At 49.3% G+C, this 13548-nt stretch overlaps 1 protein-coding gene across 2 annotated transcripts in view; it reads left to right on the top strand.

The window, feature by feature from the left end:
• TRIM67 (tripartite motif containing 67) overlaps positions 1–13548 on the top strand; it is a 286203-nt gene continuing 272655 nt past the window's right edge. The window contains exon 1 of one of the 2 annotated variants that reach the window (XM_077283277.1): positions 1–1194. In XM_077283277.1, the coding sequence (XP_077139392.1) occupies positions 298–1194 (897 nt within the window). In that variant the 5' untranslated portion in view covers positions 1–297. The remainder of the gene's footprint in view (positions 1195–13548) is intronic. The other variant, XM_077283276.1, reaches the window with a different exon arrangement.

Below are 13548 nucleotides of genomic sequence, written 5' to 3'. Positions count from 1 at the left end.
GCCCCCTTACCCCGGCCCCTGCCTTGCCCTGCAACCCCTGCCTGTGGCATCCATAGCCCTCTAGACCCTTCTCACACCATCATGCCGTCTTCCTCTCCCCACTGATCCCATTTCTCCGCGGATGCCAGCGCTGCCCCCGAGCTGCTCATGCGTCTTCTCCATCCTCGCCTCTTTGTGCTGCTGTCAGCCATCCTGTGAGCTCACAGCCATTCCCGGCCCCTGCCTTGGCTGCTCTGCTCCAACCTCCCATGACACATCAGTGACTGAGAGGAGCGAGAAGACGATTAGACACGAGCAATGGAGGAAGAGCTGAAATGCCCGGTGTGCGGCTGCTTCTTCCGGGAGCCGCTGATCCTGCCCTGCTCCCACAACGTCTGCCTGCCCTGTGCCCGCACCATCGTGGTGCAGACCCCGGAGAGCGAGCATCTCCCTCACGCCGCTCGCCCCATGCTGCTGATGGGGGCCGAGTACGACTATCCGGACCACCTGGATAAGATGAGCCTGCACAGTGAGACAGACAGCGGCTACGGCTCCTACACGCCGAGCCTGAAGTCCCCCAATGGAGTACGCGTGCTGCCCCCGGCCCCGGCACTGGCCGCCTCCTCCGGGGCCTCATCCCGAGGGCTGCACGGCAGCATCTGCAGCTTCTCCTCCATCACCTGCCCCCAGTGCCATCGCAGCGCATCCTTGGATGAGAGGGGGCTGAGGGGCTTCCAACGCAACCGGCTGCTGGAGACTATAGTGCAGAGATACCAACACGGGCGTGGCGCAGTACAAGACAGCCAAGAGCACGGCGCGGCCGAGGCGCTGGCAGGGTATGCCCCCAGTGCCAGGTGCCAGCTGTGCGACACCAACCCGTCAGAGGCCGCAGTCATGTGTGAGCAGTGCGATGTCCTCTACTGCTCCTCCTGTCAGAAGAAATGTCACCCTACTAGAGGACCGTTTGCCAAACACCGGCTAGTCCCTCCGTCCCAGCTAGTCCCGGCCACCAGCACCAGCCAAAAAGCGGCCGCTGCCGCCCCGGGGCCGCCCACCGTGACCCGCAAGTTCCCCACCTGCGCTGACCACGAGCTGGAGAACTACAGCATGTACTGCCTGAGCTGCCGGAGCCCGGTGTGCTACCAGTGTCTGCAGGAGGGCAAGCATGCCAAGCACGAGCTGAAGCCCCTGGGCATCATGTGGAAGCAGCACAAGGTTAGAGCCGCGCACCGCCGCAGATTCTCGGCGGGGAGTTTAGTCTAATGGAACCACTAACAGTAACATAGTGTGTGAGAAGTTTGTTCATATGTTGGTGTCCATCCAACCTGGTGAGAAGCAATGCAGCAAATGTGGAGGTTATGATTCAGGAACGACTTTGGTTTATGTAAATAGTGATTGGAAAAGAGAGACTTTAGGAGTTCGTGAGAAATCAGATGCTGGAGACAGGACCGGAGGGGTTAATGTAGGCTAGTCCGTAATTAGGGGTATGATCTGCCACCAAGGAGACTGCATGCAGTAATGGGGTCTTCTGTCACATTGCTTGGTCAGAGATATGTGCACTACTCCCACCTGCCATGGCTGTGGCCCACACCAGAGAGATGGTGGAATACCCTGAGGCTGCAGCCTGGGCTCCAAAATTGGGAGCCCTTCTTGGCATTCTGCGGGCTGAGGATTGGTGCCCCAGGCAATGCTTATATGCTAACATATGCCAACCACCGACTGCTCCTGCTAGCTCCGAATACTGGCATGTGGGGCATATGTGCCCCAAGTACTCACCTGCGCCTGCTAGCCCCAAATACTGGCGTCTGGTTGTGGAGAGGTGCACTGAGTACTCACCTCCTGCTGGCTCCAAATACTGGCATGTGGGGGAGAGGTGCCCCAGTACTGACATGCACCTGCTAGCCCCTAATACTGGCGTCTGGTTGTGGAGAGGTGCCCTGAGTACTCACCTCCTGCTGGCTCCAAATACCGGCATGTGGGGGAAAGGTGCTCCCAGTACTCACCGGCTCTTGCTAGCCCCAAATACCAATGTGTAGAGAAGAGGTGCCACCCGTACTCACCTGCTCCTGCTGGCCCCGAATAACTGCGTGTGGGGGAGAGGTGCCCCCCAGTACTCACCTGCTCCTTCTGGCCCAAATTCCAGCATGTGGGGAAGAGGTGACCCAAGTACTCACCTGCTCCTGCTAGTCCCGAATACCGGTGTGTGTGGGAGAGGTGCCCCCAGTACTCACCTGCTCCTTCTAGTCCCGAATACTGGCGTGTGTGGGAGAGGTGCCCCCAGTACTCTCTTCTCCAGCTGGCCCCAAATAGCAGATTGAAGGGGAGAGGTGCCCCCAGTACTCACCTGCTTCTGCTATTCCCAAATACCAGCGTACGGGGGAGAGGTGCCCCCAATACTCACCTGCTCCTGCTGGCCCTGAATACCGGCGTGTGGGGTAGAGGTGACCCCAGTACTCACCTGCTCCTGCTGGCCCAAATACCGGCGTGTGAGGGAGAGGTGCCCTGAGTACTCATCTGCTCCTACTAGCCCCTAATATTGGCATGCGGGGAGAGGTGCCCCGAGTACTCACCTGCTCCTGCTGGCCCCGAATACCAGCATGTGGGAGAGAGGTGCTCCGAGTACTCACTTGCTTCTGCTAGCCCCAAATAACGGCGTGTGGGGGAGAGATGCCCCCAGTACTCACCTGTTCCTGCTGACCCGAATACCGGTGTGTGGGGGAGAGGTGCCCCCACTACTCACCTTCTCCTGCTGGCCCAAATTCCAGCATGTGGCGAAGAGGTGACCCCAGTACTCACCTGCTCCTGCTAGTCCCGAATACTGGCATGTGGGGGAGAGGTGCCCCCAGTACTCACCTGCTCCTGCTAGTCCCGAATACCGGTGTGTGGGGGAGAGGTGCCCCCAGTACTCACCTGCTCCTGCTAGTCCCGAATACCGGTGTGTGGGGGAGAGGTGCCCCCAGTACTCACCTGCTCCTGCTAGTCCCTAATACTGGTGTGTGGGGGAGAGGTGCCCCCAGTACTCAACTCTCCTGCTGGCCCCAAATAGCAGATTGAGGGGGAGAGGTGCCCCCAATACTTACCTGTTTCTGCTCGCCCTGAATACCGGCATGTGGGATAGAGGTGACCCCAGTACTCACCTGCTCCTGCTGGCCCAAATACCGGCGTGTGGGGGAGAGGTGTCCCGAGTACTCATCTGCTCCTGCTAGCCCCTAATACTGGCGTGCGGGGGAGAGTTGCCTCGAGTACTCACCTGCTCCTGCTGGCCCCGAATACCGGCATGTGGGAGAGAGGTGCTCCGAGTACTCACCTGCTTCTGCTAGCCCCGAATACTGGCATGTGGGGGAGAGGTGCCCCCATTACTCACTTGCTCCTGCTAGTCCCGAATACCGGCGTGTGGTGGAGAGGTGCCCCCAGTACTCCCCTGCTCCTGCTAGTCCCGAATACCGGTGTGTGGAGGAGAGGTGTCCCCACTACTCACCTGCTGGCCCTGAATAACGGCATGTGGGGGAGAGGTACTCCCAGTACTCACTTGCTCCTGCTGGCCCCGAATACCGGCGTGTGGAGGAGAGGTGCCCCCAGTACTCACCTGCTCCAATGGAATTAGCAACTGACTGTCATCAATCACAATCATTTATTCAATGGCAAGAAAATATGGGGAAAGGGAATAGAAAGGCTTCACATTGTTAGGGGAACACAATAATGTTAGAGGCACACAATAACGTTAGGGGAACACAATAATGTTAAGGGGCACACAATATTGTTAGGGTCACACAATAACTTTAGGGGCATAATAATATTAGGGGCACACAATATTGTTAGAGGCACACAATAATGTTAGGGGCACACAACAACATTAGGGGCACACAATAATGTTAGAGGCACACAATAATGTTAGAGACACACAATAACATTAGAGGCACACAATATTGTTAGAGGCACACAATAATGTTAGGGGCACACAATATTAGGGGCATACAATAATGTTAGGGTCCCACAATAATGTTAGAGGCACACAATAACGTTAGGGGCACACGATAATGTTAGAGGCACACAATAACGTTAGAGACAGACAATAACGTTAGGGTCACACAATAATGTTAGAGGCACACAATAATGTTAGGGGCACACAATAATGTTAGAGGCACATAATGTTAGAAGCACGCAATAATGTTAGAAGCATGCAATAGCATTAGAGGCACACAAGAAAGTTAGAGGCACACAATAATGTTAGGGGCACACAACAACGTTAGAGGCACACAATGACATTAGGGACACACAATAATGTTAGGGGCACCCAATATACTTTAGAAGCACACAATAACGTTAGGGGCACACAATAATGTTGGAGGCACACAATATTAGGGGCACACAATAATGTTAGAGGCACACAATAACTTTAGGGGCACACAATAACTTTGAGGGCACACAATAATGTTAGAGGCACACAATAACGCTAGAGGCACAAAGTAATGTTAGAGGCAAACAACGATAGGGGCACACAATAATGTTAGAGGCCCACAATAACATTAGAGGCCCACAATAATGTTAGGGGCACACAATGTTAGGGGCACACAATAATGTTAGGGGCACACAACAACGTTAGAGGCACACAATGACATTAGGGACACACAATAATGTTAGGGGCACCCAATATACTTTAGAAGCACACAATAACGTTAGGGGCACACAATAATGTTGGAGGCACACAATATTAGGGGCACACAATAATGTTAGAGGCACACAATAACTTTAGGGGCACACAATAACTTTGAGGGCACACAATAATGTTAGAGGCACACAATAACGCTAGAGGCACAAAGTAATGTTAGAGGCAAACAACGATAGGGGCACACAATAATGTTAGAGGCCCACAATAACATTAGAGGCCCACAATAATGTTAGGGGCACACAATACTGTTAGGAGCACACAGTAGAGTTAGAGGCACACAATGATAGGGGCACACAGTATTGTTAGGGGCACACAGTAATGTTAGGGGCACACAATAATGTTAGGGGCATACAATAACGTTAGAGGCACGCAACAGCATTAGGGGCACACAATAATGTTAGAGGCACACAATAACGCTAGAGTCACACAGTAATGTTAGAGGCACACAATGATAGGGGCACACAATAATGTTAGAGGCAAACAACGACAGGGGCACACAATGTTGTTAGGGGCCCACAATAACGTTAGGGGCACGCAACAGCATTAGGGGCACACAATAATGTTAGAGGCACACAATAACGTTAGAGGCACACAATAACGTTAGAGGCACACAATAACGTTAGAGGCCCACAATAATGTTAGGGGCACACAATAATGTTAGGAGCACACAGTAGAGTTAGAGGCACACAATGATAGGGGCACACAGTATTGTTAGGGGCACACAGTAATGTTAGGGGCACACAATAATGTTAGGGGCATACAATAACGTTAGAGGCACGCAACAGCATTAGGGGCACACAATAATGTTAGAGGCACACAATAACGCTAGAGTCACACAGTAATGTTAGAGGCACACAATGATAGGGGCACACAATAATGTTAGAGGCAAACAACGACAGGGGCACACAATGTTGTTAGGGGCCCACAATAACGTTAGGGGCACGCAACAGCATTAGGGGCACACAATAATGTTAGAGGCACACAATAACGTTAGAGGCACACAATAACGTTAGAGGCACACAATAATGTTAGGAGCACACAGTAATGTTAGGAGCACACAGTAATGTTAGAGGCACACAACGATAGGGGCACACAATATTGTTAGGGGCACACAATATTGTTAGGGGCCCACAATAACATTAGGGGCACACAATAAAGTTATTATTATTATTATTATTATTTATTTATATAGCACCATTAATTCCATAATGCTGTACATGAGAAAAGGGTTACATACAGGGTTATAGATATCATATTTACAGTAAACCGGTTTACAGTGACAGACTGGTACAGAGGGGAGAGGACCCTGTCTTTGCGGACTTACATTCTATGGGATAGTGGGGAAGAGACAGAAGGTCGGAGGTGCAGCAGCTCTGGCGGTAGTGAGGCGGCTGCTCTGGCGATGGCAAGGCGGCAGAATGGTTATTGCAGGCTGTAGGCTTTCTTGAAGAGATGGGTTTTCAGGTTCCGTCTGAAGGATCCGAGGGTGGTGGGTAGTCGGACGTGTTGAGGCATGGAATTCCAGAGGGTGGGGGATATTCGGGAGAAATCTTGGAGGCGGTTGTGTGAGGAACAAATAAAGGTACCGTCATACTCAGCAACTTTGCAACGAGAACGAAAACAATCTGTGACGTTGCAGCTTCCTGGATAGCGATCTCGTTGTGTTTGACACGCAGCAGCGATCTGGATCCCGCTGTGCCATCGCTGGTCGGAGCTAGAAGTCCAGAACTTTATTTAGTCGCCAGGTCGGCGTGTATCGTCATGTTTGACATCTAAAGCAACGACGCCAGCAATGTTTGACATGGAGCTAACAACCAGCGAGAACGAGAAGTGAGTCGCCGTTACGTCACTGGATCGCTCCTGCATCGTTCTGGAGTTGCTGTGTTTGACGTCTCTACAGCGACCTAAACAGCGACGCTCCAGCGATATAGTTTAGGTCGGCTCGTTGTCTATATCGCTGCAGCGTCGCTGAGTGTGACGGTACCTTAAGTGTGGAGGAGAGTAGGAGGTCTTGGGAGGATCGGAGATTACATGAGGGAAGATATTGGGAGATTAGTTCAGAGATATAGGGAGGGGACAGGTTGTGGATGGCTTTGTAGATCAGTGTTAGTAGTTTGAACTGGATTCGTTGGGGAATTGGGAGCCAGTGGAGGGATTTGCAGAGGGGAGAAGCAGGGGAGTAGCGAGGAGAGAGGTGGATTAGCCGGGCAGCAGAGTTGAGGACTGACTGGAGGGGTGCAAGAGAGTTAGCGGGGAGGCCACAGAGGAGGGTGTTGCAGTAGTCGAGGCGGGAGATGATAAGAGCATGCACAAGAGTCTTAGTAGATTGTGGGCTGAGGAAGGGACGGATTCTGGCAATATTTTTGAGTTGGAGGCAACAGGCGAAAGTTAGAGGCACACAATAATGTTAGAGGCACACAATAAAGCCAGAGGCACACAATATTGTTAGAGGCACACAATAATGTTAAGGGCACACAATAACGTTATGGGCACACAATAATGTTAGAGACACACAATAATGTTAGAGTATGAGTAACTAGCACACTCCAAACGATTGTGATGCAAAGTGAGGGGGGTTTTATTACATACAGTAGTCACATACAATAGTCACAAACGTTTCGGTCTGTACTTGACCGTTACTTGCGGTGGACACCGCGTAACGCCAACTCCCCCCTTTTCTTCACAAGTTGACTGACTTGCTGCCCGTATTGGCATGTACATGTATTTCCAGCCCGTTTCTTATTTGATGCAAACTAGGTAATCACCACTGGGGTTCTACCAGGTGTATCACTGCATTTAGCACACTGATGAAGGTCAAGTACAGACCGAAACGTTTGTGACTATTGTATGTGACTACTGTATGTAATGAAAAAAAACCCTCACTTTGCATCACAATCGTTTGGAGTGTGCTAGTTACTCATACTCTATATATTAAGGTTTGGGAACCTATAACTGTGCACCTCCCCCCACGGGCTGTGCTGAACATTTTCTATACCACAATAATGTTAGAGGCACACAACGTTAGAGGCAGAAAATAGTATTAGGGGCACACAATAACATTAGGGGCACACAATAACGTTAGGGGCACAAAATAATGTTAGGGGCACACAATAACGATAGGGGCACACAATAATGTTAGAGGCACACAACAATGTTAGGGGCACACGATAACGTTAGAGGCACACAATAACGTTAAGGGCACACAATAACCTTAGGTGCACACAGTAACGTAAGGGGCACACAATAACTTTAGAGGCACACTAACATTAGGGGCACACAATAATGTTAGAGGCACACAATAATGTTAGGGGCACACAATATTGTTAGAGGCAAATAATAATATTAGAGGCACACAATAACATTAGAGGCAGACAATAATGTCAAAGGCACACAATATTAGGGGCACACAATAACGTTAGAGGCACACAGTAATGTTAGAGGCACACAACAATAGGGGCACACAATAATGTTAGGGACACACAATAATGTTAAAGACACACAATAACATTAGAGGCACACAACAATAAGGGCACACAATAATGTTAGGGGCACACAATGTTAGAGACACACAATAATGTTAGAGGCACACAGTAATGTTAGGGGCACACAATGTTAGAGGCACACAATAATGTTAGAGGCACACAATGATAGGGGCACACAATATTGTTAGGGGCACACAATAACGTTAGAGGCACACAATAATGTTAGAGGCACACAATAAGGTTAGGGGTACACAATAACGTCAGAGGTACACAAGGCTGTTAGGTAGAATTGCTCCTTAAGGTTGTGCTAGTCGGGCACACCGCCATTGGCCTGCAAGAGCCAAGTTTGCAGGAGGAAGGTAATTCCAATAATATGGCACTGCTTCTATTTTCTGTAAATTTTTTTTATTGCTTCTGCCTTTCAGGAGCCTAGAATAGCTGTATCCCTAGGTAACTAATTTCCATATACCCCAGTCGTCTATGCGGTAGTAATCCTTTAACGCTTAACATTCCATCAAATCAGAAACTGACTTCTGACAGCCCAGTGAATCTTTCAAGTCCTGCCTGGTTGGCCACCCGACATGTAATAGGGATCACATAGTATGTGCACGCACCGATGAAGCATTATGATTGTATATGTTGCCATAATAAGCGAATTATGTTTATGAGAGATTGCAGAATCACAGGACTTGGGTCCATTGGTCAGGCCAGTAATCTGTGGCCACTGGAACTACAGACTCTTCTCTTGATTAGCTGTGTTGATGAGACTTCATGTGTGAACCACCTGCAATGATGATGGTTGCCCCAGCCTGGCTGATCAGAAGGGCTGGGAATGCCTGGACGTGAGGAGTTTCGCAGGCCTCCGATCCAGTATGCACAGACTGCAGACCTGGCTGAAGGACTGGAGTCCCGCTGTAGTGTTTATGTACACTATATATTGGAGATATACATGTATTCATTTGCAATTGTAATTGAAATTAGTTATTGCTAGGGTGTCACATACATTTAGACCTGCCATGCCCTATGCCTGCCCCATTGTGATGTATTTTTGGCTCCATTTTCAGTTACTTAAACTTACATCTGTTCTGTATTGATCTTTATCATCTTGAAACATGGGTCCTACAGCCCAGAAACATGTTGTTTTTAGTGAGATTTTTAAAATAAACTTAATATGGTTTTAAACCATCTAGGAGGCAACCATATCTGCTGGAGACCAATGCCACGCTCTACCTGTGGCATGGTGATACCTGCACCACACTATTGGACCCTTGGGTTTCTTGGTTATTGGGATTACGTAACAGATCAGTAATATCACATAAGACTTCAAAATACATCACAGCACGACATGCACACTGAAGATACAGGACATTAATATACAGTGCCTTGTGAAAGTATTCGGTTCCCTGGAACTTTTCAACCTTTTCCCACATATCATGCTTCAAACATAAAGATACAAATGTCAATTTTTGGTGAAGAATTAACAACAAGTGGAACACAATTGTGAAGTTGAATGAAATTTTATTGGTTATTTTAAATTTTTGTGGAGCTCCCCCACAAGTGACCCCATTTTGAAAATTAGACCTCCCCCCAAGGAACTTATCTAGATGCATAGTGAGCACTTTGAACCCCCAGGTGCTTCACAAATTGATCCATAAAAACGAAAAAGTCCTTTTTTTTTTCTCAAAAATTTTCTTTTAGCCTCAATTTTTTCATTTTCACGTGGGCAACAGGATAAAATGGATCCTAAAATTTGTTGGGCAATTTCTAATGAGTACGCCGATACCTCATATGTGGTCATAAACCACTGCTTGGGCGCACGGCAGGGCTCAGAAGGGAAGGAGCGCCATTTGACTTTTTGAATGGAAAATTAGCTCCAATCGTTAGCGGACACCATGTCGCATATGGAGAGTCCCTGGGTGCCTAAACATTGGAGCTCCCCCACAAGTGACCCCATTTTGGAAACTAGACCCCCCATGGAACTTATCTAAATGTGTGGTGAGTGCTTTGAACCCCCAAGTGCTTCACAGAAGTTTATAACGCAGAGCCGTTAAAATAAAAAATCCTTTTTTTTTTCCTCAAAAATGATTTTTAGCCCTCAAGTTTTTATTTTCACAAGGGTAACAGGAGAAATTGGACCCCAAAAGTTGTTGTCCAGTTTGTCCTGAGTACGGTGATACCCCATATGTGGGGGAGAACCACTGTTTGGGCACATGTCGGGGCTCGGAAGGGAAGTAGTGATGTTTTTTAATGCAGACTTTGATGGAATGGTCTGCAGGTCATGCTACGTTTGGAGAGCCCCTGATGTGCCTAAACATTAGAAACCGCACACAAGTGACCCCATTTTGGAAACTAGACCCCCCAAGGAACTTATCTAGATGTGTAGTGAGTACTTTGAACCCCCAAATGCTTCACAGAAGTTTATAAAGCAGAGCCGTGAAAATAAAAAATCATTTGTTTTCCTCAAAAAATGATTTTTTAGCCCGCAATTTTTTATTTTCACAAGCGTAACAGGAGAAATTGGACCCCAAAAGTTGTTGATCAATTTGTCCTGAGTACGCTGATACCCCATATATGGGGGGGGAACCACTGTTGGGCGCACGTCGGGGCTCGGAAGGGAGAGAGCACCGTTTGACTTTTTGAACGCAAGATTGGCTGGAATCAATGGTGGCGCCATGTCGCGTTTGGAGAGCCCTTGATGTGCCTAAACAGTGGAAACCACTCAATTCTAACTCCAGACTAACTAACTAACTAACACAGACCCCAATACACCCCTAACCCTAATCCCAACCCTAACCCTAATTCCAAACCTAACCCTAATTCTAACCCTAACTCTAGTGGAAAAATAAATATATACCCTACTTATGGGGGTGATAAAGGGGGGGTTTATTTACTATTTTTTTTATTTTGATCACTGTGATAGGGTCTATCACAGTGATCAAAATGTACCTGGAATGAATTAATCTGCCGGCCGGCAGATTCGGCGAGCGCACTGCGCATGTGCCCGCCATTTTGAAAGATGGCTGCGCCCATGTGGGAAGACGGATGGACACCGGGAGGGACACCGGGAGGGACACCGGGACGCGTGAGGTATGGGGGATGGGATTAGAGCTCGTGGGGAGCGGAGGACAGGACGGAGGGGAGAGAAGGGCAGCGGAGGACAGAACGGAGGGGGCAAAAAGCCTGACGTCGGCGTCAGTCATGGCGGGGCAGATCGTGGTCTCCAGCCATGGCCGATGATATTGAAGCATCGGCCATGGCTGGATTGTAATATTTTAGCAAGTTTCATTGGTGAAATATTACAATTGCTCTGATTGGCTGTTTCACTTTCAACAGCCAATCAGAGCGAGTATAGCCATGGGGGGGCAAAGCCACCCCTCCTGGGCTCAAGTACAAGTCCCCCTGTACCTGCAGGTCGGGTGACATTTGAATTAACCCGTTCACCCAACCTGCAGGAACACGATCCCGCCATGACGCCACATAGGCGTCACAGATTGGATTGGCACCAAGTTTCATGACGCCTACGTGGCATCACAGTTCGGGAAGGGGTTAAACTTAATAACTACAACTACATAAGTATATAAAAGTTTGGGCACCCCTGGTCAAAATTACTGTAAGGCTATGTGCACACGTTGTGGATTTTGATGCGGATCCGCAGGTTTAAAAAAGATCTGCGGATTTGCAGCGGAGGTGCCTGCGAGAAATGCTGATCAGGATGAGGAAGCGTGTGTGGGCGGAGACTATGTGTTGGGCGGAGACTGTGTGTGTGCGGAGAAGATGTGTGTGTCTGGGTGCGGGTGTCTGTGTGCGGGTGTCTGTGTCTGTTGGGGTCTGCGGGGCTGTGTGTGTGTGTGCGGGGCTGTCTGTGTGTGTGGGTCTGCGGGTGTCTGTGGGGCTGTGTGTATGCGGGGCTGTATGTGTGTGTGTGCGGGGCTGTGTGTAGGCAGGCATCGTCTGATGGGACTACTAGTCCCATCCGGCTATGCCTGCTACAGTGACAGCTAGTCGATGATGGGACAGTAGTAGTCCCATCATCCGGCTACTGTGTAAAAAAACACATATACACATACAGTACATACTGTGGTATGGCAACTGGTCATGTGATTAAGGGGCGGTATGTATCGCAGAGATGGGTGGCCCTGTGATGGAAGCCTGGGCATGTTTTGCTCAGCAGATCTACTGCTGAGGGATTTGTTTTACATTGGGAAGGCTTCCAGGTGACTTGGAGAGATGGGTGGGTCCAGTCACCTACATATCCACCCAAAGAGATTGATTAACACAGTCTTATATAAGTAGGGCAAAAACCGTCTACTCAGAAAAAAAAATAAAATATATATATATATATATATATATATATATATATATATATATATATATATATATATACATATATATATATGCAGCGCCCCAGAGTCCTGGTCGTTGCAGTACTGATGCTCCGCCGCTAAGGGGGGCTATGGTACGTCTGATGGCACTGAAGGAGTTCTTCTGACCAGGTATCACAGTCACCAATACACTTCACAGTCTGGCCTCCAGGGGGAGCTAAGGGTTCTATGTATTAGGCCACTCCTCACAATCTGGTAAAACTGGGGGTTAGGCAGAAAGTTAGTGAGAAGCTGACTGGGAATCGAACAGGCAACACCCTGTGGCAGAGGGTGTTGCGGGGAGAGACTCAGGGGGGTCCCTGTCAGGGGTGGGATCCTGACAGAGGCCTAGCACACAGAGAGAACGTTACGGGACCGCGCCTGCACGATATAGCGGCGGTACCCCAAGAAAGGACAAGAAGCGAGGTTCATTGTGCTGAGTGAGAAACGAGATCAACGCAATAAGGAGAAATACCAGTAGGAGTCGTGCTGTAAGACGAGGCAACATCCTATTGAGGCGCATAACCGGTGGCCAGAATGCCGAGGAAGTATAGAGCTCCAGGCCAAACTTCAAACCTACGGCAGGACAGTCAGTTATAGGCGGGCTGTCTCACCCAATTGACCCAGGAAGACACAGGGGGGGTAACAACAGGAGTGGGGCGACGCTAGAGTCCCGGAAGAGCTCCGAGCCTCCACGTCATACGGGTGCGTCCTAACCATAAGATCTGGGGGACGTGGAAGAACATCAGAATCGAGTTGTGAGGGAACACGAGAAACAGACACAACAGTTGTGGGGACTATCCCGTGAGCACAGCAGGGGAGGACCACAACACACAAGCGCTAGAAGGTAGGCACAGATTTCCACCTGCAAAGGGAACTCTGGAGGTGCCATCGGACCGGCCAGGCTTGCGCAGCCTGGTTAACCGTATTCCGGATTGAGGATCCTGAAGTCTTCAGTAAAGAGGTAAAGAGACTGCAACTTGGTGTCCTCGTTATTTACTGCGACCTGCAGCGCACTACCATAACATCATCACCATTCCCTCCACCTTTATTGTAC

The sequence above is a fragment of the Ranitomeya variabilis genome, chromosome 2 (assembly GCF_051348905.1).
Source record: "Ranitomeya variabilis isolate aRanVar5 chromosome 2, aRanVar5.hap1, whole genome shotgun sequence".
Taxonomy (NCBI): Eukaryota; Metazoa; Chordata; class Amphibia; order Anura; family Dendrobatidae; genus Ranitomeya; species Ranitomeya variabilis.
This window is presented reverse-complemented; position numbering and strand designations above follow the sequence as displayed.